Genomic DNA, 26,259 nt, shown 5'->3' with positions numbered 1-26,259 from the left:
GTGACGATAATCAGCCGCGACTAATGCAATAGATGTGCTTTAACATTGTGGGGCCGGGATTGACACCAACTACCTCCAAATCATATGATGTCAATTCTAGAGCCCGCCGCACATTGATAGAGAGTGGGGGAAGGAGGGCGGAGTTGGAGATCCCTAATCGCTTTATAACTTGAGCTTCATGGTTAAAAGGGTAACCTAGTTAAATGCGAATTTATGTAACACCAGGAAGACAGCGTAATCTCTATATGTATAAAACCGTTTGTCCTGACTGACTGATTGGTGATCAACGTACAGCTCAAACGGTAAAAGCTAGGAAGCTGAAATTTGGACTTAAGTATCCTTTCATAGTGTAGGTGCCCACTCAGAAGGGATTTTGCAAAATTCGAGCTCCAAAGGGGGGAAATCGAGCTCCAAAGTTTGTATGAAAAATCTACAATTTTCACCTGTTTAACTTTAAACTTAGGTTTGTATACTCTCAGAAAAATTCCAAGATTTGGGAGTGAAATATGGGAGTTTTCTTGTATAGTATATAGATACATGCGTAGTATATTCTTGGTTAGTGAGCTGAGTTGATAAACTCATGTGTGTATGACTCGGAAAGTATATACTCAAGTCAAATTTGGTATCCCTCCCTCTTTTCGTCTTGTTAATGGGCCCGCAGCAACAAGAATGGAATGCTTCAACGAGAATAACTTTTTTGCTTCGATTATTCATGTGGTTGAGGGTTTTTTGGTTACTATAGCAACGGCTTTGTAATAAGAACCATGACTACGTCCTTAGGTTATGTTGTCCTTATGCTTGTAATTCGTGCTAGTACGGACTAGTTGCACATGGATTTTAAAGAAGGACGTAGGTGCAATCAAGTTGGCGAAGGGCTCTTTGACAAATTCAATGAAATTCCTAATCAATTTTCTTTTCACAAATGCTCCTCATAGTTAAGCCACATCGGGCCAATCTGCTTCTGCAGATAATGTTGCAGAGCAACGTCTACACCTCGATTTTATGGACCGTTAGCTATCTGGGCTATTTGCTTTTGAACGTAAGTGTTACATGGGTCCAGCAACCCACAGTCCATTTCAACTGTTAGTGTTTTGCCAGCTACATGATCTATGGAACTATGAAGGACTTGCAACGTTTTTGGCCTTTGTCCTTGCCGGTTGCTCTGAGGCGGCGCGCCTTTATGCCGGCTACACGGTTAACCTGTGCGACGGGGTAAATGAAAATTGAAGAAGACCTTATAATCCTCCTGAATACTATTCTACTATTCTATTCCTCAGCAGATTGCGTCCATGTGGCTATTGCTGACGCTGACGCCGTTTGTGCTGCTACCTTCGCTTCTCTATCTGCGCCTTGTTTCGCGCACCCAGACCCTATTCCTTCAGTATATGTCGGATGTGCTATTCGTGCTCATTGGGCTGGAGGCACTGGTTGTGCTGCTACGTTATGCCTGCTTGCGAAGTAAGAAACGCCAGGAATCGTTGAAAAATCCTGTATTCCCGTCTACACCATCCCCAAACCGCGTTCCTCATCGGGCGGCACATCCACGCCCGACGCGTCCCCTACGGACTAATAAGTCGTGGTGATTATTGCTGCTGACTATAAGAAAATGTGTTTACTACTGGCCTCCTCAGGCTATTGAGTTATGTGTGCAAGCGGATGCTTGCAGATAATGTCTTAGACTTAAGTACAGTACAATACATAAAATAAAATTTAAAAAAGCTAAGCTTTGGGGTTACACATACAACTAGTGTCTAGGGGCAGTAGTGTAGGGATTAATATATAGGCAGATCCATGTTCGTTACACTTTGCGCTCATCGTCCAAGTTGTGTGCCTTGAGTAGGGCATCGATCCGGTCCAGATGGTCGCGCATTGTGGGCAAATAGCTGGAAAGCGTCTGTATGTTCTCATCATGAGCGGCGCCCTGGCCGAGGAGTTGACTACGAGTGGGCACCCAGCTGTAAATGATCTGTAAGGAGGATGAAGACAGTGATCAGAGGCATAAGTGCAATCCGCAGCGCCTTACCTTAATCGTACTCTGAACAATGAATCCATGGTAGGGCTTTAGTGTTCGCTCATAGGCATCTTGTAGATGCTGCTTGAGCGTTTCCTTGTTTTGTGCATCGTTGTAGATGTTCTCGAAGAATGTGCAAATCAGTTGCAGGCCGCGCTTTAACCACAGTAGCGCATTCGCCGCAAAGTTATCCATGTCCACGTTTAATATTATCAAATCCTCCAGATATTTATATTTCAGCGGATCCACGTTGTATGCTTTTGTTAGTTTCTAGTTAAAGAAAACGGATGGATTTCCTGGTAAGATTCTTCGAATGTTTTAAAGCAAGAAGCGGGACTATAATAATAATTAATAAAGCTCCAAATATTGAATAAATTTGGTCTGTGTATGAATAAGATACGAACAAAGGTTTTTGGGGCTCAAACGGAAGAACATGTCTGGACATGTCTATATCGATTCGACTCCCATAACATTGTGTCCACAGCCATACCTTCCAGTCCCTCTTTTATATATACATTCACCTTTCACCCTCTGGGTACAGGGCATAATCAAAAACGTGATCATCTCGAGGTGTTTTGAGATTTCTTGGGCCGAAGTTCTTACTTACATTAATATTGCCATTCATGTCGGTAATCACGGGCGTAAATAGTTTGCCAAAAGTTTCTGTAAATTTTAGGAGAGAGTTATACTACTCTGGCTTGCGCCATTGGATTATATGGGATCCTTCCATCCTCACCAATTACGGCTACAACTTCCTTCGCTGCATTTATAAATAGCAATGTTTCCACTTTTTCCTCCGCGTTCGACGTTGTCGGCGGAAAACCCCTAAGGCTTTTGAATTGTATTCTCGGTGTTGCTGGCGTACTCATGTTGTTGTTGTCGTTGCTGCTAAAAAGGATGCTCTACGACTAGGACCAGAACGCACACACGAAATTGTCTGAAATTACACTTTTCAATCAGAAAGGTTGACAACTAGGCAATAGGCAAAACAGTGATTATCACCTAACCAGGAAGGAGACTAAAATGAAAACAAACGTATTACTACTTTACTACTTTCGGGCATAAATTGTGTTGATTTGTTTATTATCTTATCAAGGTATTTCCATTATCGAACCGCGAGCTGTGTGCGTCGATAATGACGCTCGAAGCAAATGCGAGTTTTGGGTAGAGAGCGAACGAGCGCTTCACCCATTTGACACACAAATACAGACAACCACAAATGCTCTCTTGGCACATGACATGAATGATCGGCTATAGCGACATATATGTACATATGCACATACATACATACATAAAAACTAGAACTTGTTTCCATCTCTCGATCATACGCTGAACTGTCGAACCCACCAGCGATTGGGTTTCGACAAGATAAGTCGTCGTCGCTATTGAGTGAGTCAGCGAATTGATGTGTTGGCGAGTGAATAAACAGATATAAGTTATATTTCTGATTTAATGGAACATCAAAGGGATACCCCCAGCCGTACCGGTTGTGTATATGAATCATTTTGGAAGTAATGCAAAATTCCAAAGTTTATTACGTTTTCACACCATAAAGGAAAAGAGACAACGTATTCCCCCTTATTATCAGAGAGTGTTCTTCTTCACTACAAACCGAATAACATTAACACTTAATGCTTAAAGTTTACATAAAACCTTCGCGGTCCACAAAGAAACGTAGATACCAGAGAACTGTAACGAGTATGTTCGACTACCCTTGCTGAAAATTCAATCAAATCAGATCTTTGCTTGGCTGCAAATGAGCTCGAACGAGTTGAGTACTCTCAGCATTTTTCTTAAGATCGAACTTGAATGAGCCATCGCTCTATTTTTACGAACAAGCACCGGACGTTATTGGTTTGCTTTCAAACAGTTCAGGCTCGGTCACTTCGTTGAAGATGACTGGGTCCTGAGCGAAACAAACCGGACTTTAGAGAATGAGTGTTCGATCGAACGAGTATAGTACCGTTATTGCTCGAGTATTGTTTGGGTATTGTGCGAGTTATGCTCGGGTATTACTCGAGTATAAAAGCACATGTATGTACATCATGATTTTATTTCTTAAAAAAGGTACTCAAAACAAGTAAAAAAGCTAAAGTCGGGTGTCCCGACTTTGAAATACTCTGTACATATGTTTACAATAATTATAGAAAATAAAAAAATTAAGAAAATAAAAAAAAAAATTTGATCGATTTTACCTCTCTCGGTATTCGAACTCACGTAAAGGGTGTATAAGTGCACATTTACATAGCAATTGCGTCTGTGTGAGTGTATGTATGCCTATGCGCATCAATTCGTGTCTGTGTAAGCATTTTCGCAGTCAACCAAACAGCAACATCAACAACAGCCGCGGGCAGCGCTTGAGCAGCGCTGCAGCAGCGCTGCATCAGCAAATATATTTATGGCTATAACTTCTTGTTAAATCGGTCTATCATAATGAAATTTGGCATACGGACACATAATAACCAACTGGGGGTATTTCCAAAATTTTAGTTCGAAATTCCAAGAATTACGGGAGTTACGATTTGCGGGGTAGAGGGGGGAGGGAGGGGAATTCCCAAATATACATTTTCTGCGTATTCACATAAGGCATCTGGGACTAAAATTTGGAGTTCCTAGGTCTTATAGCCTCCGAGATATAGGCGATTATACGAATGGAAAATCGGGAAAACCCCCATAGGGGGGAAGTGGGGGGGAAAATCAAAAAAATAAAACAAACTCGTATAGAATACACACATAACGCATCTTTGTGCAAAATTTGGTGTCTCTAGCTCTTATAGTCTCTGAGATCCAGGTGTTCATACGGACGGACAGACGGACAGACGGACAGACTGACAGACGGACAGACGGACAGACGGACAGACAGACAGACAGGGCTAGATCGACTCGTCTCGTCATGCTGATCAAGAATATATATACTTTGTGGGGTCTGCCACGCCTCCTTCTGCCTGTTACATTTTTCAGCTCCCGCAAACCTAATATACTCTTGTACATTTCATGTACAGAGTATAAAAAGTAATATAAATTAAAATAGCATACCTATTTTTTATTTAAATAAAAAGGTAGGTATTTTTTTTCGCTAATAGTTTTGTTGGATTCTTTAATTTATATGCATATACTTGTGTATGAATGTGCTATTGAATATATAGCCGAAAAAAAAGATATAAAATAAAGTGCACGTGCACGCGCCGATATCATTGCTCGGTTGCCATGACTCGAGAATTACCCAAACTCTACCGAACATTTTGGTCATGCGGGCAAAAAGTTTCGGTCACAACCGCTCACTTCTGAGTTTTTGCAGTTTTGATTCGAACTGAGTGTTCGTTGAAGGCTCGATCACAACCAGTCATCGCTTGTCACTATACCCAAATGAAATATTCATACCGATTATGGGTAAATACTCGAGTATGACCGAAAATGTACTACTCGTCGCAGTTCTCTGGTAGATACCCGTAGTATATTCACTATTATAAGGCTTAGGCTTTTATAGCCCCAGCGAAAGGACTTAGTAGGAACGGTGTGAAATAAAAGAATATAAAAAAACATAAGAACTAGTATGAACGTTTTCAAATCACAAAAATTGAGAAATTCTTTTTATATGAATTTTATATTTTTGTTGAAGATGTGTATACCAAATATACTATTTCATATATCTGATATCTGGCAAGGAACCGATTGGTACAACATTCTACTCGATTAATTATTGTATCTTTATAATCCTGAGGCCAGATTATACTTGTATGTCCTAATATACAGACTCAAACATTTTTCATTCAATTCTAATACCAGTGATGTTTTATTTCACACAAATTTTTCAGTCAGGATATTTCCCAATGATTGAAGTAGTTAAAAACAAGAAAGGAATGCTAAAGTCGAGCAGGCTCAACTCTCAAATACCCTGTACCACCCCACAAAAAAGAAATTAAATTAAATTAATTAACTAAATTAATTTAATTAACAATCATTCTATCATAATGAAACTTGGTATACGGATATATAATCACTAACCTAATGTGACTACCTAATTTTAGTTCAAAATTCCAAGAATTACGGGAGTTATAGACAATCGTTAATAGGGGGGAGTGGGGATCAGAAAAAATTAACAAACTCGTCCTTTCTCGGGCTCAGGACAATATGTATACCAAGTTTGGTTATTCTAGCTCTTATACTTTCGGAGATCCTTGCGTTCATACAGACAGACAGACGGACAGACGGACATGGCTATATCGATTCGGCTTGTCATGCTGATCAAGAATATACATATATACTTTGTGAGGTATACCAAGCCTCCTTCTGTGTGTTCCATGTGCACTCGTACAAAACTAATATACCCTTGTACCCTTTGGGTACAGGGTATAAAAAGTACTGGTAATCTGTAAAAAACATTTCTAATATCATGCGAAATGCGTATGTAATGTCCAATATTGTTATTGAAAACGAATTTAATATCGCTGACGGCCCGTCAAGGAGAAATTAGGGCTGGGGAGTGAGAGCTCGGATCCGGAACTTTCAACGTAACGGGCTCCTATGAGTACAAATGTTCAAAAATTAATACTTATATGTTGTTATATTTTTAAAATGGTCGGGTCCTTTTAAAGCCCCAGACTCCCTTCTCTCACACCCCAGTTTAATATAACAACGTGCTACTACAGAGTATCAGGGAAACGTTCCTGTTGTTGGGCTTACCTTCCTCAAACTCTGCTAAAGTCCGCTGTTGTCCACCTCTGCTTCAGCTGCAGTTTCTAACAGTGGTGTATCACAGGCCAACCGCTTCGTATCCCCGTTGACGCTCAGCACGAAAGAGTAATGTGTGCGCTGCGAGGCCAGCAGATGCCACAGGGAGGCGGGCAGCTGAAAACGATGCACTGGCTCGTCCTTTTCGAGAAACTCCTCGTAGTGGGCCACCAGGCTGTTTGAATTGCAACGCAGCTCGATTAGACGGAGTGGCACACTGGAGATGATCTCAGCTCTCGTCGTATCTAATCGGATCCGGGCAACGTTGGATAGATCGTTGGAGTGCAGGCCGTTTGGCTGCAGCCAGCGATGCTGGGCAAGGATAACGGCGCAGTTGTGCGCGAAGTAGAAGCTGTCGTTGCGCCGCTGGGCGTGATAATTTTCCAAATGCTGATTGCTGGGACCGCCGCCTACCGCTTGCTGTTTCAACTTGAGTTGTGTGAATCGTGGGCGCGTTCCAATTGTGCTGGACGCTCCGGCAATTGTAGTTTCAGGGTTTTGTATCTTATGGAGAACGCGCTTGGGCAAATGCTCTGTGGGTTGGTCAACGGTGAGCACGCGATTCAGGAAATCGAAGCCGTGGCCCATAACACCGTCGGTTGTATGACCCAGATCGAAACAGTGGCCCAGCTCGTGGCAAACGGCGCCCAAGGTGCTAGCATAGACGCCTCCGTAGGTCCGCCGATAATTGCTCTCATCGGGCAGGCGAGTCAAGTCCACACGCTCCGTGCTCCGTATGCAGTCGCCGATCTCCGTAAATGTACTTGGCCAAGCATAGAAATAGGCGCTTCCAAACAGCGCCAAACCTCCACCACCCAGAGCTGCGTGGGCGCTCAGATGACGTCGTATGCTTGCATAGGAGTAGTCGCCGCTGGCCACAACTGCGGCGCCGTCGTAACGTGTGCAGCCCACAAAGGCCACAAACTTGAGTTGCAACTGCTGTCCCCAGGCCTGGGAGGAGAGTATCTCTGTAGCGAAGTGCTGCCACAACTCGTCTTCGCTGCTCTGGCGTGCCGCCGCACAGCTTAATTGGGAGCGGAAGACGCGGCAGGCGCCGTTCAATGTGAACGTTCGATTAGCGTGTCCGGCGGCGTGCAACTTGTGAGCATAGATGCACTGCACCAGACGCAAATTGAGATCGATGAGGGCGCAGCGCTTGCGTTGCTGCTCGGCACTTTCGGCTGTCGTCTCGTCTGAGTCGCTGGCCCGACACACCAAATACAGCGGCTGCACACGATAGTCGCTGCGTCGCGGTTCGTAGACGAAATGCAGGAGCCGGGAGCCACTGCAGCACTGAAGCTGCAGCTGGCAGGCAGCGCCAATATCGCGATTTTGACTGCCACGAGCTCCTGCTGTCAAGTCAAACAGCAATTTGAACTCTCCCCCAGTCGATAGTTGCGTCAGCTGCTCCTGTTCTTGATCTTGCTCCTCCGTGTCCTCCTCTCCCACTTGTTCGCGACGCAGCGTCAGTGTTGCCTTCAGCTGCTGCTGTTTGGCGTTGGCGCAGACCGGTGGCTGCAGTCTACCCTTGATTAAAAGCAGACTATGCTGCACAATATCTGCGTCCTCCAATTGCTCGACTTCGATGTGGTGCGTCCGCTTGCAGCCGGTGATGCTGCTGGTCATTGCTCCCAGCGGCCCCGCTGAACAAAACAAAAACAACAACAACTTCGCCAGCCAACTAACGCGGTTCAACAGCACAAGTGCATGAGCACTCACTCACACAAACATAGTCGCATACACTTACAGAAATGCGCAGACGCCGGAACAGCTGGGCATTTAACAGCTGTTCTGGCAGCAAGAAGAAGAGATTGCAGCATCACCGTCATCACCAGAGCGAAGTAAAAAGTAGAAGCGTTGTTGTTGTCAGCTGCGGAAATACACACATACATACATATGTACATATACTATATATTCTTGCATACGTGGAACATTTATTATGTATTTTATTGACTGCACCACGCGCCCAAATCGTTCTCTGGGTTCATGACCCACGATAGAGACGGAATTAATACATGCACACGCACACATACATACAGATTCACAAACATGCACTCAGAAACACACAAAAACAGGTTCCATTTTCAAAAAATGTAAATGCTAATTTTTAGAATATATGTATGTAAGCCTAGGCTTCCACTGGGAGATTCAACAAAATTACTACCGCCTCCTGCTCTTTGCTGTCTTCTCTGAGCGGTGTTTGGATAACTTGTCAATGTACTCATCGTGCTTCTCTAGGGTTGCTAGCAGACCCTCCGTATTTACGGGCGAATCATTCGGACCATAGTTGATGGCCTCGCCACTAAGAGTGGTCATTGTGCCACCGAGGGCCTGAAGAATGGCATCGCCTGCGCAAATGTCCCACTTTTTAATTTTGGAAGTGTGCAGGTAGGCCGTGGCATTATTGGCGACAACCTGGAGCACCTTGTAGCCTGCACCGGCTGCTGTTAGCAAGCTAACGTTGTCGCCGAAGGCACTGCGCGCCACTTCCTTGGCGCTGGCCGTGTGTGAGCGCGACACGGTGATGACTGGATGATCAGTGTCCGAATGTGGCTGGACACGTAGCCCTTTCAGGTATTCCGACATGGAGTTACCTTGCCACGCCCATGCGGTTTGCCCGCTGAAAGGACTGTGTATGACGCCAATCACTGGCCGACCGGCCACAGCGACACACACCATAGTGGTCACGTACTCGTACAGTTCCTCTTTAGTGAAGTAACGAAAAGATAAGAGGGGGGAGAGAAACGTTTTACTTTGCAATAGAAAAAGAGTGGCCGGGCACTTACCTGTAAATTCTTGGGTCGCATCAAGCGGATCCACCCAAACGGTCACGTCCCGCGCACTCACAGATACATCCGGCACTTCAGCCGTTTCGTGCAGAACCGTGGGATCCAGATCGAAGATGTGCGCATCCTTGCAGTGCTCTTTATCCTCCTCAGAGAATATTTGGACGCGTGGAAAGAAGCGTTTCAGACCCTGCTTCATTACGCAATGTGAGCGTGCGTCTGCATCGGTGAAGGGATCGTTGGCGCCCTCATCTGTTTTACCTTTGCTGCGCTCCTTCAATTCGCGTGTATGTGCCACATCACGCACCTCGAAGCCACCGCGCTGGGCCGCCTGAACGGCAGCTATTAGCATCTTCCGTAGGTTCACTTTGTTGTCGCTACGGAGCATGCCGTACAGAGCAGGCCGCTCTTCCTGGTGGAAGTTAAGCAAATACACGAGCACAATGGTCAGTAGCACGGCCGTAATAGTTGCCGGCACACGGTTAATGCGTATGGAGCGTCCGTTCATTTTCTCGTAGGTCAATGGTGCTCCAGACATCAGGAGTGATGTAAATGAGCCCGTTGAGGATGCGGATGCTGACTTGCAAATGGCGTAGGCACTCTTCTATTCTTGGCGCCTCAAGCTATGCCAGATCAGCAGTCTCTCTACCATCAACAGAGAGTAAAAACAACATTGTGATGTCAAATTAGAACACATTAAGAGACACCGCGGCGGCGACGGCGATGACGATGCGGCAGTGTTACCAACTTTCGATTACAATACATGTACATATGTATTTGCGTACATGTATCTGCATTAAAAAATAACGGACAAATTTCTTCGCTCAATCAAACATAGTCATCAATGTTCTTGCAAAAATTCACATTAATAATTTTATAAGAAGAAGAATGAAAAGTCGACGTAACAATAACTAAGCCTACAGCATCGTAGTTATGCCAGATCTACACCCAACATGTAGTTGAAACATATATTTAGTAGCTAACATAGGGCTTATTGATATTTCTTTGTAATAAAGCCACTTCAGCTATCATCAGCACTTCTTTATTTTTTTGCACAATCAATTTTTGAATAACTTCAGCGTTAGAGGGGAAAATACCTAAATTGGCAGCACTTCGAAGCAGCGCTAATATTTATAATATCTGTAGCAGTCGATAGAAAACAGAAATTTTAACGAATTTGGCAGCACTGAAGAAAGTCGATTGACCTTTAAATTAGAAAGTACTCCATTTATAGCAAATTTTAAAAAGTAATTAAAAATTAAACATCTTTCAAGCTTCAAATTTTATAATACCACTGTAAAAAAATGTATTTTACAAAACCACTTTTTAAAAATACAAAGAATCGATATGCTTCATTAATAGTTGTAAGCTTGTTGTAAGTTATTATTTTATTTGCGCCACCTGGTGATGAGTGGTAAAAGCTGCGTTTGGTAACAGTGCGCAACAAGATAACAATCATCAGCTGGATTTATAACAGTTTCTGCTGTCAGAACGCGCGGTAGTTTTTACGCGCTGTAGTTTTTATTTGCGTCTAATTTTTTACACTGCCGATAAAAATGCTAAAACGAGAACTGCAAACTATTGAAATGTGCCTTGAAGATCTATTCGACTACGAGATGTCACGGCGTAAAAAAAATACACCACAATCAAAGCCCATTCCGAAAGGGGCATACGAGGTGTATATCACATCCAGAAAAGCCACAAAATTTACCATTTCGGACTCAAACACATCCCCCCAAGACTATCTGCAGGAACCCGCAACAGCTTCTAAAACAACAAACACCACAAATTCTGGCTCCTCTGATGATAACACAACCGGAGCGGCGCTATCTGATGGTAACGATTGAATAACCATTGAATATGAGTAGATTATACTCAGAATAAGTTATTTTTTGAAATACTTTTAGTTTGCTTTTTGCTTTTAGACCAGTTATTCTAAAAAAAAACTATAAATAAAATAATTTTAAACTGGCAAAAAACATTTGAAACATTTTTCGGCTTTCGCATAAATTCACAGTCCTATATTTCAAACCAAAGGGCGAACACGATGTCGAGACAGAGCAGCATGGATCAACCAAAGAAGGAGGTAAAACTTATCTTTTCATGCGACGAGCGTGCAGGATTTCTCAGGGATAAGAAAAGCCTTTTGAATACGGCCATCGCCAGTAATAGCAATAGTAGGCGCTACAATTTAAGCGTTTGCAATTTGATTGGATCGCCATCCGAGACCTTAAACAGAGGAGGACTCTTCCGCAACACTGCCTCCGGCAAGTCTGATAAAGACGGATATGGGAAGTTCGTGGAGAGTTTTTGTGCGAAACTCTCGGAGCAGGCCATAGCAATGGGACTGCATAAGCAGGCGTCAAAGCGATCGCTCTGCTCAACATCCTCTTCAATTTCGTCAATAAGCTTAGGCCTGGCTCTTCACCATGCCAAAAAATGCCCGAACTTCATATGCAACCAGGACCGTCACCGTATTAAGAAGCAAATCTTTCGGGTTCGGCTTTAAATATACGTACAATCAAAGTGGTATGTAATCTTCTCATCTGTTATTCGAAATTAAAATCACTTTCCTATTATTGCTCCCTGGGATAATTGACGATTATTTTTAATTTAGCCTGTGATGATCAACAAGCCCTACATTTGTTTTGTATAGAATGCGACCTACAAATTGAAGGAGTGTCAATAATTCCAATACTATAGCATTAATACATTCAAAGCAGATAGCGTTCCGTATGGTTTTCAATATCAAGCCCCAATTGTGCCTCAATATCGTACTTTCAATCAATTCAAATATTTTTTGGAATACATACAGCCTTTGTTAAGTTTAAATTTATGCCGGTTGAATATCAAAATCTGTTTATCTTACCCAAGAAATTATATATTGAATCTGATGAATTTGTTAGTGTTTTTCATGCATTTACGGTAAGCGGCGATCGCTTTTTATTGGTATGTGGCAATATAACATTTAATTTTATTAAATCAAAAAATATTTGGAAAGGTATTTACCTTTATCGTCGCTTGTATTTTCAAAATCATCATTTAAGCTCAATTGCCTTGAATATGGCGAAAGGGCGCTCTTCAGCGCTACCCAACACTGATGCCGAACAGCTGTTCGCGGCGAATGTTACGCAAGTATGCAACAGGTTCTTCGCCGTCTATCCATTTGTTCTAGTTGGACTCTGAATCGCTGTGCCCGCGAGACTTAAAGATCTCTCCTTCCGCTGTCTGAGCAGTCGATATCAATTTGCCAGCCATTAGGTAACATATGCATCATGGCCACAAATCTGCTGCAAGCCACTCGCACCGTCTGCGCCCGAGCCACTCGCGGCTATAGTTCAAAGTTTAATGATGTTGTTGTTGTGTCTGCTGCCCGCACACCCATCGGCAGTTTCCAGAGCCAACTGGCGCCATTATCAGCAACACAGCTAGGTGCCACAGCCATTGAGGCGGCTATCCAACGCGCGGGCATTGGCAAGGGCGATGTGAACGAAGTTATTATGGGCAATGTGGTATCTGCAGGATTGGGACAGGCACCCGCGCGCCAGGCTGCCATTTTTGCTGGTCTGCCCACCAACGTTTGCTGCACCACAGTCAACAAAGTGTGCTCATCGGGCATGAAAGCGGTCATGCTGGGCGCCCAGTCGCTGGCTCTAGGCCAGGCTGATGTCGTCGTGGCAGGTGGCATGGAGTCCATGTCGAATGTGCCGTACTATTTGAAGCGTGGTGCCACGCCCTATGGTGGCGTCAATCTAATCGACGGCATAGTCTTCGATGGACTGTTCGATGTTTATAACAAATTCCACATGGGCAACTGCGCAGAGAGCGTGGCCAAAAAGATGCAGATTTCACGACAGGACCAGGATGCGTTTGCCATCGATTCGTATAAGCGCTCTGCCAAGGCCTGGGGCGACAAGGTGTTTGCCGAGGAAATTGCGCCCGTCAAAATACAGCAGAAGCGTAAACCAGAGGTCACCATTGCCGAGGATGAGGAATACAGGCGCGTCAACTTCGACAAGTTTGGACAACTGGCCACCGTTTTCCAGCGTGAAAACGGCACAGTGACAGCGGGTAATGCCTCTACCTTGAATGATGGTGGCTCCGCAGTCGTGCTCATGACCGCCGAGGGTGCACAGCGTGCAGGTCTCAAGCCGCTGGCGCGCATTGTTGCCTACCAGGATGCGGAGACCGATCCCATTGATTTCCCCATTGCCCCCGCCCTGGCTGTGCCCAAGCTGTTAGCTCGCGCCGGCGTCAATAAGCAGGACGTGGCCATGTGGGAGATCAATGAGGCCTTCTCCCTGGTCGTGTTGGCCAACATACGCAGCCTCGATCTGGATCCAGCCAAAGTGAATATACATGGAGGCGCTGTCTCCATCGGCCATCCCATTGGCATGTCTGGGGCTCGTTTGGTCACACATCTATCTCATGCACTGAAAAAGGGCGAATTGGGCTGCGCTTCCATTTGTAATGGCGGCGGTGGCGCCTCCTCCATCCTCCTGGAAAAGCTGTGAGCACTCGTGATTCCCTATCTCGCCTCACAGTCCACACCCCCGCGACCCTCACCCAGAACCAGAATTGCATTTATCAGTGATCTACAACAACTAATGAAATTAATTCGCTACGTGTCGGTGTTTATTTTTTCTCTTTTACCTATGTACATATGTACGTACATACATATGTATAAAATAAATATATATATACACATATAAATAATTATATAAATACCTGCCTAACTTACATATACTCGTACATATTTGTGTCCATATAAATGAATTACATACATATGTATAGTAGTATTGCCTATGAGGTGGAATTCACGTCATTATTATAAGCTCATAAGCTTCAGCATTATACGAGTGAGCGAGAGAGAGATATGTACATACATATATACCTACATACAGATGTAGGAATCAGGCAAAAAATTAAAGGCAGTGCATAGCGCAGGTCAATTATTCGGTACAGAGAGGTAGCTGCGATCTGACATTAGAAAGTTGTTTTTTTTTCTTTGTAAATTTCCACTTGCGGAGGTAGAAACTAATCTGCTTTTGAGGAGATCGCAAATAAACTAAACTGATAGTAATTAAAACAATCGGCCAACGATATCACTTTCTGGCGATATCCTAAGTGCGCTTCCTCTTTCACTTTTGTTTTTGTTCTCCGTTGACTTTGTGCTCAGTAGCTCCAGGTGGCGCTTGTCGGCTCCTCTTTTGGTATCAAGGCAGCGCTGTGGCGCGTCGCTGTTAATTTCGAAACATAACATTCATGTTATGTTAAATTTTTGAAAATTTGCCCATCGCTGTTAATTTTGAAATATGTAATGTTACATATTTGAAAATCGTGCAATCCCACTTCGGAAACCGAATAACTCCATTGTATTAGGGGTTTTGGGTGATTTACGAATTTAATTGAACTCAGAAACTAATTACAGGCCGAAAATTCAATGGATGAAAACGTGTTGGGTTTTAATGCGCCATCGCGTCCACAGCCTGGAGCAGAGTTCCGCCAGCAGTTCTCCAATGAAAATGAGTAGAGCGAAACTGTATAGAGTGGCGGCGATTATATAAATGCCCCAAAGATCGGGCTGTCGTAGCCGCTTTTCTCGGTATAGAAACATGTTTCGAAAATACTGCTCATTGGCCAATTGACTGGACCAGTAGTTCATCAGACCCACCGCTTGGATGGACATGATGAGCTGATCGAACTGTTGGACCAGATAGGAATGCTTTTGCAAGTACATAGCCAGCTGCTGCTCTATAACGGATTCGTCGACTATGTGATAGGCACCCGGCTTCTGGGTTTTGCTGGCCAGATACATGAGCGTATCACGAGAGAGCACGCCAAAGATTTTCGGATGAGCACCGGCTTCGGGCGATTGCACGCGCATTTCCACATTCTGCAGCACTTCCACCTCTAGCTCCGAATGGATGATTACGTGGCGCTTGCTGAAGAAATCCTCAAAGCTCACGACCTCGCTTAAGTCCTGCAAGGTGATGCGGTTGAGAACTGCCGTATAGCCGCCCTGCATTAATTCCAGCAGCGTTTTGGGCAGCCGTCTGTGAACGTGGTGGCGCAGCACATGGTAGAGTAACGCCGAATACATGGCCCGCACGATTAGCGTGAAGCACAGCCAGCTTAGGATTAGGACCTGCTGTGTGGGTCGCGTTGGTGCCGCTGGCAAGGGCATGCCCAAGGCAATGGCATAGACGCCCAGCACAGCTGCCGTTCGACTGAAGTTACGACCACGTCCGCTTAAAATGAGAAAACTGATGAGAATAAAGCTGCACAGCAGCATCAACCATGTAATCGTTTGAAAGGGAAAGCGTAGCATCTCAATGCTGGTCAGGTTGTAGGCGTTCTTAAGCAGGCAGCTAACCAGCATATTGGAGTAGTGTGGAAAGACAGCGGTTAGATTTGCGTCGTATACCAGACGTTTTCTGATATAGCCGACGGCGACCTGGGCCTTTCGTTCCTGCAGCTGCGGATTAAGATTTGCAAAAAATGTTTGGAATGAATGTCTGTGCTAATGTTAGTTAACAGACAGTCAGTCAGCTGTTTAATTTGAATAACGGACTTTCACACTATGCCTATTAACAGTGAGATAAGCGCTGCCAACTCAGCTAGATTGCTAAAAGTTTGGCGCGCATTTTAATATGTAGAATTTGTAGATTTTTACAATACCTATTACACCTAATTCGGTTTTTTTACACGGTTTTGATTTAACACGGTTTGAAAATTTAAAAATTTATATGTATACGACTTTATTCCATTTAGCACGATTCATTTTGCATATCTTTGTCTTTTTTTACACGGTTTTTTATAACATGACTTTTTTAGGAACTAATCTACCGTGTAAAAACAGAATTAGGTGTATACATATCGTTGTTTTATTTAAATAAATTGGTATTACTACATTTCTACAAAGTCTACTAAATTGAACTTGTAAAGCTTTGCCTATTATTTGCATTGCATTGGAAAAAACAACTACAAAGGAAATATACCATCGATGTAATAATTGCGTGAAATGTATATGTGTGGGGACCTCTATCAAACTGGTCTTGGATTACTTATAAATGTCATAAATCTGCGCACCTAATCAATTACCTGATTTATTATTTATTTATGAAGCGATGGTGAATAAATATAATTGTATGTATGTCTCCTTACCAGTTGCAGCATTTGATGCTCCGTCCACACATCATCATCTTGCTTATCCAAGGCAATCAAGCGTATGGTGAAGTTCAAACGGTTCGCCAGCTCCTGTAGTAACTGCCCCTCCAGGCCGTGCAATCCCAAAGCTTCAAGACCTATGACATTGAAGAACGGCGGCATTTTGCGGACGACCACTGGCAGCGGGCATTGGTAGAAGTTTTTTAATTTCGATGGAAAGTAGTCGCGATGCTGCCAGGCATCTCCCATAAACTGATTTATTTTGACGGCCACAATGTGTCCACAATGCGTGGGCGTGTATGGAAAGTAGGTGTGCATGATGACCTCTCCACCGGAGCTTTGTGTCATTACATTGCAATGGATGAGCTGATGACGCCAGCAGTACTCGAATACACCCTGCATATCCTCCGGTATCCGGGCGTCACGCTGTTGCAGAAATATGTAGTAGTACTCGTGTGCATCGTACTGTGCCGTATAGGTGTGAATTTCAATATCCCTGGAAGTATACATACATACAAGTACATACTATAATTACATACTATAATTAGCACGAGACGAGACGATTAGATATGGCCATGGTCAAAGGTCAAACATGCACAATCGACTGAAAAATGCGTTACTGAGTTATTACAGCCACAGTTAATAGGTTATAATATTAACTTGATATGCTTATGCATTACAAGGTACTGTACAAGTATACCTGACAAATGGACTGATGGGCCAACCAAAATCGACTAACATTTCATTTTTATCAATAACATAGAGAGGTTTGTATAGTTTTCTATGGGTATAGATTTCCAGTTTCCAGCAACTTACAGCAGAGCATCTAACGAGTCCACGAGCAGCAAATTGTGCAGACGCGGCCCCTCAATGCGACGCGGCGCCTCGTTATTGTGATGCACCAATTGTATGATCATTGTATCCACATTCTCGTACAGGAGCTGCATGATGGTGCGATAGAAGTTCATCGGACTGGGGCGCCGACAGGATATAATCACAATGAAGGCCGGCGCTATCCGCTGATAGAAATCCTCAATAAGTGTGCGCAAAGAATTGGCAACAAAAATGTTTACAGCACTCGCTTGCGTCTGTGCGCCGCGATATTGCATTGATTCGAAGTTCAGCAGATTTGTTAGGTTCATTGTGGTCCGGGCACAGTGCCTGTCGTTTGGGAACTGGCCATCGGTCGGGTCGGCTACGACTTCCAATCATATTTGCATTTCATTAAGGAGCTACAGGATATGCTCGTCCGTTTGCCGATGACGAAACACTCTCTTAGTTAATTGTTCTAAGCATGTCCATTAAACAGACATGTATGTACAACTGTTTAATGGACATGCTCTCAACAATTGCGTGCAAGTATATGTACATATATACACTCTAATTATATTCCAAGTTAAACAAAACTATTACTTATGAGTTAGTCTGACGCCACAGTCACAAATCAGGTATAAGCGATGTTATCTGCTTTTCCAGGCAGTTGGCCACACCAGAGAGTATTTGGTCTTTAACATATTGAATTAGGCTTTTTTGGCGTCCATAAACGGGGCGGGTCGACAATTGAATCAACTAGTGACGTATAGTATGTATATGGTTTGAATAATTTAAGTTTTCCTTTTAGCCAAATGATAAATGAGTTGTTGTTAACGCTCCTATTACGAATTCAGAGACCCGAGACCGAAAGGATTAAATAAAGTGGATATTAGTATTATTATTAACAACTAATCGTTCTTAACATTTCATATTTCAAATAGAGCTTTTGCACTCTTATCTACATTTCATATATTTTTAGTAAAAGCAGTATAGCGTTGTTAGTTTGTAAAATTCTTGAGTTGCAGAAACTATCCATATTTCAATAAGAAATACTCAAGCAGTTGTTGTGTTCTCAACATGATTGTGATCCTGTTCTCAATTTCAATACATGTAGAAATTGTAAAATATTGTTTCACAAATTCGTACAAATGTTGGTAAAATCTCCCAGTTTTGTGAATTTTCTCTACAGGAAGCTGACGGAAATTTTGGGAGCTTGGTTCGATTAGCCCCCGTTCTCATGTGCAGACTCAAAAGAAAGTCATAGTACATCATCACACACGGGGCCAAAAGTCCCAGAATGTTGGCCAAAATTCTAGAACTTTCGCATTTTAAAATGGAGCTTAATATCCGAAATAATAGTTCAGAAATAATAACTTAAATAATAATAATAAAAATTGTATCTAGTTAGTACAAGAATTATTAGATTCCTAGTACTGTCGGAAGTTCTGAAAATATGTATAAATTTCATGAATAATTATTCATTGTGAAAGTAGATTTGAGAATTATGGAATTTCGTATTTAGTCTTAAATCTAGGTACACAATAGAGTTGGGCATGGGCCGGGTTTTCGGTCGTGTCACTTCGTGCAAATTCCGATTTCGTGCGTGGCCGTGCGTGTTCGTGTTGAGCTAAATATGCACGACAAAACACGCACGATCAAACACGAAAAAACACGATTATGCCACGAACAAAAATTAACAGCTAAAGTAATAAACAAAAAATGGTCAACACGACTTTTCTTAATTATTGCACATTAATAATGCAAAACAAATTTTCTGGGCAGGTCAACAATAGATTTTGAAATATATAACTATATATGTAGTGCTGTTGATCCAGGAATTTGGAATTGCCAAGGCAAATATCAAGACATATAGTCAATATCCCTGACAGTTTTTTAAACAAGTGAACGATTTTTTTTCACTTCTGGAGAAATTTAAAGTGCTTAATATGTATATATGTTTTTCGTTTTTACATTTAAGGATTATAACATGTTCGTGCTGGGCCGTTTTTCGTCGTGAGTGCGCGTGCGTGTTCCCAAAAGTTCATTTCGTGGCCGTGTCGTGTCAGGCCAAAAATAGCCGGGCCATGCCCATGCTCTAGTACACATAGAGATCGATCAAAATATTCGCATACATTGCTTTAACTTACGCTTAGCTATAGAACAATGACTATTCGGGCGATACCTATTTTAACACACTTTATGCATGGCCCATATATATATATAGCTATATATTATGATATATAATATATATATATATAGTCTATATTATATATAGATATATATAGATATGATAATAGAGAGATAGAATGATAGATATAGAGAGATACTTATATATATATAGATATATATATATAGAATATATAGAGATGATATATGATATCTATATATTATATAGATCTATAATTATATATATATATAGTATATATATATATATATAATATTATATATATATATTATATATATCTATATATATTATATGATATAATGGGCATGATAAAATTGTGTTAATATGCTCAACGTAATAACTCTTAGCTAGCCCTATATTTGGTGCTAAGGTTGATTTTGGGCAACGGGACAAACGGGGCAATAAGTTGTTTTTGCGGCCACCAGTTCGTTGATTTTATCGAAACCTGAGGCAATATACAATATATACATATATAGTATATTAATGCGACTAATTTTACAACGTTGTGCATTGTTGTCACTCAAAAATAGTTTTGGTTTAACAGTTCAGAAAGTACAGTTTCAGTTCTGAAATATCGAAACCAAATGATTTTAGATTTCTTTATCTGCCATGACTTTCTTTTGATAACTGCCGCGACCCCAGATACGGCTCCCTATCCATGTTAGCTTGTAAAAAAAATTCTATTCAACTGAGAAGCATACGAATTCTTTTTAGAAATTTAACTAGACTTGATACTATAAAATGATTTTAAAACTGAGAGCAGCACCCATTAGAAAAATTACATATTTTTCTCTCCGTTTGCACGCCTCTTTATTTTTTTGCCGTCGGTATTATTCATCTAGATTTCATTAATTTTAAAGTATGTACACGTATGTATATACGCGTATATAAAAATGTATCATTTATGTAAGAAAACATAATTTCAAATTGTTAAATTTTACACTCTCGATGTCGCACGGAACCAACTTTATATTAGTTCGACGATCACAGATCTTCTTATTTTTTAGCAATTTTTTTTTTTCAAATTTTCATTATTTTGAATTTCATTTTTTCTTCCTATTTTTCCATATTTTTCATGTGTTTTTTGTATAGTGCAAATAATTTGATAGTAAAAGATCGACCAAAAAAATCTTGCCCCCCCTTGAACTAAATCCTGGCTACGTCCATGGTCGATTGGACGTCTTTATTCCCTTTGGAGAAGCCATCTCCTTGCTCCATTTTATATTGAACCTCTCCCAGCGAAATACCGAAATGGCCATACAGTCGTCGGTAATCCAATGCGGAAGCATCGGTAATGCCCAGCCTATATATCACCCTCACAACTAGTGCTTCCAACCCAATGGAATTGTAAGTCGTCTGACTTCAATATGCGGTGCAGCTGCTGACAATGGTTGAGTGGCTTGTTTGCATTTCATTAGTGCGACATATTTGTGTTGGCCATGTTGTCCTAGTCTAGTCCAGGATATGACGATGGGTTTATCTAACGGTTAACATCTAGGTAGCCCGTTTCGGTGACAGAGCACGCCGAGCTGTTGTCGCGATATGAACGTCAGCTTAATATATGCCAGTTACGCGGAGCTCACACGCATCGGCTTACAGGATGAGTCTGCAAATTTGTTCGTGGCCGAAGCCCTGCGATATGTCATAGAACAGGTTTTGGCGCAGCTATCGACCACACTTGTCATGACGATATCGTCCCAAGACACCGGTACCGCCTATTGGTTCGAGTTCGTGATAGAGCATCTGATTAGCTCGTGGAGCGGAATGGCCGTGCAGCTGCTTTACATAAAAGCTGAGCGTCCCGTACATGTGCCAGGAAGAAAATACTGCAATTTCCTTCTGGTGGACTCTTTCGAGGGCTTGCGGTAAGTTTATTTTTTAAATACAGAAGACAACTTGAGCTGCCTTTTTATGAAAGTTAATTTTCATATTAATGGCCGAAAGTTGTAGCCCTGTGCGTGGATGTTGGTTTTAGGTGTGGAAAAACAAATGGCAACAATATGATTAACTTACGTCGAAAGTATTCACACACAATCTTTGTCATGTCGTTGGGCGCGTTCAGCAGGTCGTAGCGATTTGTGATTTACGTTTTCCGATTGGTGATTTTGATCTGCTGACCGCTTGTGATGACTGTTTTATAAACATATTGTGATTTTAGTATTTTCTGACAAAAAGTCACAGTCGCAGGTAAAAATGTAGCTTCATTGTGTTTAAGACAATTGATTGATTGACATTTTTACTAAAATGAATTACAAATCGAAGTGGTCAGCAGGTGAAATCAGTAATGACCGATTACAAATCACAAATCGCTACGACTTGCTGAACGCGCCCATTGTATTGTACCATATTCCCCATTTCCTTCACTGAAAAGTGTGCGCGTATATTGTTTTTGGTGTGCCAGTTTGAAACACAGAGAAGGCTTTTAAATAAATAAAAAAATTTACATATACGATCACAGTTTTGGAGCTATGGTGATGACCGAGACTTCTTTTTGCCAGACTCTGTTAATCTGTACATGTGTCGAGATCGATCACGTCAAATCACTCTATAATATAGCTGTCATGGGAAGCATATTATTTAAAAGTAGACTTTATATTAAACACTTTTTATTACAAAACATTGAACCCTAACCACTATTAATTGGTACGGCTACGTTTTATTCGATAACGCAACTTTTAATGACTTTTATTTCTTTTTATGTGATTATTGCCCAAACATACTTGTATTTATACTTTTTAAAAAGGTCATGGAATTACCTTTAAATGCATATCAAAACATGCACACGTTTCACAAACAATAATGCAAAAAATCAATTGAAATAAGTCAACTTGCATAATACATGAAATATTTTTTGTATTTTGCTTTAATTCTCGTTTTAATAGTATTAAATAAATTTAGACATTCTTCAGGAGTTATAAAGTGCAACATTTTCTGAAATTTTGATTTGAATCCAGACAGAGCACGTTGTGAGTCGTTTCTCAGCTTTATTTTAATGATTATCCACAAGTTTTCGACTGGGCTTAGGCCTGGGCTTGATGATGCCCTATCTAGGAGATCAATACCATTTTCTTGAACCCAATTATTGGTTGTTTTTGCGGGGTGTGTAGAAAAGTATTCCCCACAGTCATAAAGCGGCTACTTTGTAAGATAACCTTGTATTTTTCTGCATGTAGTATAGCTCCATATATAAAGTAAAGTTTCCCACACCCTTGGCTAACATGCATCCTCACCATTGTGATTGATAGAAACTTGGTTGAACGCCTAAGACAATCTTTGTGATATGCCTCGTATAAAGCCAGCGAGAACAAGAGTGCTATATACAAGTACATATACTATATGTTCTAAAAGTATTGAACGATTTTGATATTTCGCTATAGTTTCGCTTCACACAAATATTGCCTGGCGTCGTGCTATTCAGCATTTGATATTGTTATACAAGTATTTACCAAACAATTTAAAATTCATGTTGATATATTCTTAATCAGAGTGTTGTGGTGAACCATCTATGTGTATGCTTGCAGTGCCGCTGATATAGCGAAGGACAATGCTAGCTACGATGACAGCGAGTACTATTTCATCTTTTTGCAGACACGCGATGCGTTTATATCCCAAGAACTGCAACTGATACTTGACTACTGTTTGCAAAACTATTGGCTGCACTGTAACGTGATGATCCAAACGGCTCAGGTGGAAGTACTGGTCTACACATATTATCCGTATACGGCGCAGGGCTGTCAGATGGCGCGGCCACAGCTAATCAACCGCTTCGATGGCAAGCGTATGTTGAACGAGCCCATGTTTCCGGATAAGCTGCGGAATATGTACGGCTGCGAAGTGGTTGTTTTAACATGGCACATGCCGCCATATGTGGAGCTCTGGTGGGATGACAAGAGGGGAAAGCTGCAGGCGCGGGGCTTCGAGATGGTCCTGGTGCAACATCTGGCTGACAGTATGAACTTCAGAGTTCGACTCCTCAACCTGACGCTTATGCATGTGAGTTCCTATCAGCTGAGGAATGGCTCCCACTTAGGCCCCATCGAAATGGTAAGTGCCAAGCTAATTGGTGATCTATGCTTTCCTAAAACTATATAAGCCTTTTCACATAGTTTAAGGGAGCAATTTCGGAGTCATCTTGTTGTGGAATTAATTCAGCGGACCATTTTCTGAATACAAGTAGTGATTTAATTGATCGAATATCCAATCAGGAATCTGGTGAAATAAACTGTTTTTGCGAGACTAACAATAGCTTCAGACTCTAAAACTTAAATTTAGATGAAACTACAGTATATACATACTTGTATGAATAGCCATGTCCGTCTGTCTGTCTGTATGAACGCAAGGATCTCAGAAAGTACATATAAAAGCTAGAATAACCAAACTTGGTATGTGGATTCTCCTAAGCCCGAGAAAGTTTGTTCATTTTTTCCGATACACCCCCTTTTCCACTTCCCCTCTATTCAAGATTTTCTCTAACTCACCCAATTTTTGGAATTTTGAACTAAAATTTGGTACTGACATTCTGTTAGTGATTATGTGTCCGTATATTAGGTTTCATTATGATATTAAAAATGCAATTAGAAACAAAGTTATAGCCATGAATATAATCTCTGCCCAAGCTCTACACCTGTTGTTGTTGTTGATGATGTTTGTTGTCATAATTCTGTACTTCACACATATGTTTCCACTTACATATGTATTGAATAATTTTTATTTAATTAATTTATTTATAATTCACAATTGTTTCTTATTCTTAGGAGTGTGTACAGGGTATTAAGGAGTTGAGCCCGCTTGACTCTAGCATTCCTTTCTTGTTATAAATTGTAAGCAAATTTTTAAATGTCTTTGTTAATTTTAGAAGAGTTGGCATGTTTTGGAATCTAGGTTCTTTGGCTCCGACCACTTCTATAGGGCTACCAGATCGCTTCAATGATCTTTCCCAAAGCAATGCTTCAAATTGCACACAATTGTCGTTTTTTTCTGGCGTTTTGTCGAAATGTGTATGTACAGAGTTGCCAAGGCACTCAAACATGGAGACGGTTCGTCCTTACAAATACGAATAGGATAATAGGGGAAGGCTAGTGAGCATATCTGTAGACAGGCAGTCTAAACACTACAATGACTTTTTCAGAATCCGCCAAATGCGGACGAACAGTCTCCGTTTGTTAGGTCCTTCCTATTCTTTAAGAAATACTACAAATAAATAATGTTTTATATTTCAATCTTTCACAGTTGCGCTCACAAATGGCAAATCTGAGCATTGGAAATTTCCGGAAGTCGGCTAGACGGAATGAGATGCTCACATCGCCACTGAGCCATTACTATTCGCCCCTGGTGGCCACTGTTGAGTACGGCAGCTATCGCATCAGCTCCCTGGCCCTGCTCCTTTTCCCCTTCAAGTTGCATGTGTGGCTAATTTTGCTGTGCGCTGTCGCTCTCCACCTGATTATTTATATGGCACGTCGCTACGATACCTTCACCGGCATGCATGTGATTGAGCTGCTGCTGGGTGCCTCAATTGTCCGCTTTCCACGTGCCTGGCTTCAACGTGGCATCTACGCTCACTGGCTGTACGGCAGCCTGCCATTGCGAGTCGTTTACCAGTCGCTGCTGTTCCATCTCATACGCAAACAAATCTTCGCCAGCGTTCCGGACTCGTTCGAGAAACTGCTGGCCGAAAATTTCATAGGCATAACTACCTCGAACACGCTGCAACTGCTGGAGGAGATACCGGGTGTTATGCGGCAATATGACAGCTTTGTGGGCATGGTTACGTCCTGGGATCAGGAAGTATTGGATGCACTGCATCCGGCGCACAAGGGTGGACGCAAGCTCTTTGCCATCACCTCGCTGGACGTGACAAATTCGTATTTAAGGTCCAATTACCATCTTGGCCAGTATTACATACTGCCGCAGTACGTCAATGTCCAGCAGATTGGCATCTATTTGCCAAAGCACTCGTACTTTTATGACAAATTCGACCTTGTTATACGGCAGCTTTATAACGGGGGCCTAACGTCCACCTGGCGACGCTGGACGTTTGGCGAGCGCGGTCCCCTCAAGAGACAGATTACAAACACTTCCATTGGCATTGGCGACCTCCTTGGCATCTGCATGGTAATGGGGACCATATATACCCTGGCATTACTGGTCTTTTGCATAGAACTATTGGTACATTATGCGCCCATGTTGCGCCGATGAACCCAAGCAACGAAACTGAGTTTTGAGTGCAGACAGGGCGCAGTCGTTGATGGGTCTGATGGGGCCATTAACTGAACCAATTCAATTCCAAGTCAGATCTCTTTCTAATTTATTTAGCCCTATACTATGTAACTATGTTAAGATCACTTTAATCTCCTCTGGATCAAGTCGCAATATTTTTAAGTGAAACAAAATACATGTAATTATCAATCTGATGCGAGAGTCACATAAAAACTTCCGTTCAGAAAATTGTATGGCCTAATTTTTTAACGGAAAAAATAAAACAGTTACATACGTAATTATCTATGCTTTTTAAATTGGAGGTAAATGTTCCGGGAAAGATCGGATGTGCACAAAAAATGTTT

The 26,259-nt window shown here is 42.0% G+C and overlaps 8 protein-coding genes across 8 annotated transcripts; 4 read left to right on the top strand and 4 right to left on the bottom strand.

Moving 5' to 3' along the window:
• The first annotated feature begins 203 nt into the window (after positions 1 to 203).
• On the top strand, positions 204 to 1,723 carry LOC115627663. Its single transcript, XM_030523405.1, has 5 exons — positions 204 to 247; positions 289 to 302; positions 936 to 1,039; positions 1,099 to 1,212; positions 1,281 to 1,723. Exons 1-5 carry the CDS (start codon positions 204 to 206, stop codon positions 1,581 to 1,583), a joined length of 579 nt encoding a protein of 192 aa, XP_030379265.1. The 3' UTR covers positions 1,584 to 1,723.
• Positions 1,584 to 2,918, bottom strand: LOC115627495 (glycolipid transfer protein). Its single transcript, XM_030523182.1, has 4 exons — positions 2,748 to 2,918; positions 2,619 to 2,674; positions 2,024 to 2,281; positions 1,584 to 1,966 (listed from the first exon to the last, which is right to left on the bottom strand). Exons 1-4 carry the CDS (start codon positions 2,878 to 2,880, stop codon positions 1,799 to 1,801), a joined length of 615 nt encoding a protein of 204 aa, XP_030379042.1. The 5' UTR covers positions 2,881 to 2,918; the 3' UTR covers positions 1,584 to 1,798.
• A 3,778-nt stretch (positions 2,919 to 6,696) lies between these two features.
• Positions 6,697 to 8,368, bottom strand: LOC115627494. The gene has a single exon (XM_030523181.1). It carries the CDS (start codon positions 8,366 to 8,368, stop codon positions 6,710 to 6,712), a length of 1,659 nt encoding a protein of 552 aa, XP_030379041.1. The 3' UTR covers positions 6,697 to 6,709.
• A 286-nt stretch (positions 8,369 to 8,654) lies between these two features.
• Positions 8,655 to 10,212, bottom strand: LOC115627554 (putative inositol monophosphatase 3). The gene is made up of 2 exons (XM_030523272.1): positions 9,529 to 10,212; positions 8,655 to 9,447 (listed from the first exon to the last, which is right to left on the bottom strand). Exons 1-2 carry the CDS (start codon positions 10,064 to 10,066, stop codon positions 8,903 to 8,905), a joined length of 1,083 nt encoding a protein of 360 aa, XP_030379132.1. The 5' UTR covers positions 10,067 to 10,212; the 3' UTR covers positions 8,655 to 8,902.
• An 878-nt stretch (positions 10,213 to 11,090) lies between these two features.
• On the top strand, positions 11,091 to 12,364 carry LOC115627598. Its single transcript, XM_030523322.1, has 3 exons — positions 11,091 to 11,364; positions 11,546 to 12,057; positions 12,146 to 12,364. Exons 1-2 carry the CDS (start codon positions 11,332 to 11,334, stop codon positions 12,035 to 12,037), a joined length of 525 nt encoding a protein of 174 aa, XP_030379182.1. The 5' UTR covers positions 11,091 to 11,331; the 3' UTR covers positions 12,038 to 12,057; positions 12,146 to 12,364.
• Positions 12,365 to 12,650: 286 nt separating this feature from the next.
• On the top strand, positions 12,651 to 14,253 carry LOC115627500 (acetyl-CoA acetyltransferase, mitochondrial). The gene has a single exon (XM_030523188.1). The coding sequence runs from the start codon at positions 12,804 to 12,806 to the stop codon at positions 14,040 to 14,042; it is 1,239 nt and encodes a 412-aa protein (XP_030379048.1). The 5' UTR covers positions 12,651 to 12,803; the 3' UTR covers positions 14,043 to 14,253.
• Positions 14,254 to 14,968: 715 nt separating this feature from the next.
• Positions 14,969 to 17,840, bottom strand: LOC115627662. Its single transcript, XM_030523404.1, has 4 exons — positions 17,515 to 17,840; positions 16,696 to 17,194; positions 15,817 to 16,006; positions 14,969 to 15,675 (listed from the first exon to the last, which is right to left on the bottom strand). Exons 1-4 carry the CDS (start codon positions 17,838 to 17,840, stop codon positions 14,969 to 14,971), a joined length of 1,722 nt encoding a protein of 573 aa, XP_030379264.1.
• A 3,398-nt stretch (positions 17,841 to 21,238) lies between these two features.
• LOC115627661 lies at positions 21,239 to 25,894 on the top strand. Its single transcript, XM_030523403.1, has 3 exons — positions 21,239 to 21,561; positions 23,218 to 23,740; positions 24,926 to 25,894. Exons 1-3 carry the CDS (start codon positions 21,239 to 21,241, stop codon positions 25,892 to 25,894), a joined length of 1,815 nt encoding a protein of 604 aa, XP_030379263.1.
• The last annotated feature ends 365 nt before the right edge of the window (positions 25,895 to 26,259 follow it).

Source organism: Scaptodrosophila lebanonensis, unplaced genomic scaffold, assembly GCF_003285725.1.
Source record: "Scaptodrosophila lebanonensis strain 11010-0011.00,11010-0021.00 unplaced genomic scaffold, SlebRS2 tig00000096-arrow-pilon, whole genome shotgun sequence".
In the NCBI taxonomy this organism is placed as follows: Eukaryota; Metazoa; Arthropoda; class Insecta; order Diptera; family Drosophilidae; genus Scaptodrosophila; species Scaptodrosophila lebanonensis.
The sequence above is the reverse complement of the archived record's forward strand: the minus strand, read 5'-3'. Positions and strand labels throughout refer to the sequence as shown.

What these genes read in the sequence shown, in the direction of transcription:
- LOC115627663 (XM_030523405.1), top strand. Translation starts at nt 204, where the DNA reads ATGCGAATTTATGTAACACCAGGAAGACAGCGTAATCTCTATAT. An exon ending in TGGGCTATTTGCTTTTGAAC is followed by an intron (nt 1,040 to 1,098) that starts GTAAGTGTTACA and finishes GTGTTTTGCCAG; the next exon opens with CTACATGATCTATGGAACTA. An exon ending in CGGTTAACCTGTGCGACGGG is followed by an intron (nt 1,213 to 1,280) that starts GTAAATGAAAAT and finishes ATTCCTCAGCAG; the next exon opens with ATTGCGTCCATGTGGCTATT.
- LOC115627495 (XM_030523182.1), bottom strand. Translation starts at nt 2,880, where the DNA reads ATGAGTACGCCAGCAACACCGAGAATACAATTCAAAAGCCTTAGGGGT. An exon ending in ACATGAATGGCAATATTAAT is followed by an intron (nt 2,282 to 2,618) that starts GTAAGTAAGAAC and finishes TTCTTTAACTAG; the next exon opens with AAACTAACAAAAGCATACAA. An exon ending in TTGTTCAGAGTACGATTAAG is followed by an intron (nt 1,967 to 2,023) that starts GTAAGGCGCTGC and finishes TCCTCCTTACAG; the next exon opens with ATCATTTACAGCTGGGTGCC.
- LOC115627494 (XM_030523181.1), bottom strand. Translation starts at nt 8,368, where the DNA reads ATGACCAGCAGCATCACCGGCTGCAAGCGGACGCACCACATCGAAGTC.
- LOC115627554 (XM_030523272.1), bottom strand. Translation starts at nt 10,066, where the DNA reads ATGTCTGGAGCACCATTGACCTACGAGAAAATGAACGGACGCTCCATA. An exon ending in TGCGACCCAAGAATTTACAG is followed by an intron (nt 9,448 to 9,528) that starts GTAAGTGCCCGG and finishes ACTTCACTAAAG; the next exon opens with AGGAACTGTACGAGTACGTG.
- LOC115627598 (XM_030523322.1), top strand. Translation starts at nt 11,332, where the DNA reads ATGATAACACAACCGGAGCGGCGCTATCTGATG. An exon ending in CGGAGCGGCGCTATCTGATG is followed by an intron (nt 11,365 to 11,545) that starts GTAACGATTGAA and finishes ATAAATTCACAG; the next exon opens with TCCTATATTTCAAACCAAAG.
- LOC115627500 (XM_030523188.1), top strand. Translation starts at nt 12,804, where the DNA reads ATGGCCACAAATCTGCTGCAAGCCACTCGCACCGTCTGCGCCCGAGCC.
- LOC115627662 (XM_030523404.1), bottom strand. Translation starts at nt 17,840, where the DNA reads ATGAACCTAACAAATCTGCTGAACTTCGAATCAATGCAATATCGCGGC. An exon ending in AGCATCAAATGCTGCAACTG is followed by an intron (nt 16,007 to 16,695) that starts GTAAGGAGACAT and finishes CTTAATCCGCAG; the next exon opens with CTGCAGGAACGAAAGGCCCA. An exon ending in GATTACATGGTTGATGCTGC is followed by an intron (nt 15,676 to 15,816) that starts TGTGCAGCTTTA and finishes CCACACAGCAGG; the next exon opens with TCCTAATCCTAAGCTGGCTG.
- LOC115627661 (XM_030523403.1), top strand. Translation starts at nt 21,239, where the DNA reads ATGAACGTCAGCTTAATATATGCCAGTTACGCGGAGCTCACACGCATC. An exon ending in GACTCTTTCGAGGGCTTGCG is followed by an intron (nt 21,562 to 23,217) that starts GTAAGTTTATTT and finishes GTATGCTTGCAG; the next exon opens with TGCCGCTGATATAGCGAAGG. An exon ending in ACTTAGGCCCCATCGAAATG is followed by an intron (nt 23,741 to 24,925) that starts GTAAGTGCCAAG and finishes AATCTTTCACAG; the next exon opens with TTGCGCTCACAAATGGCAAA.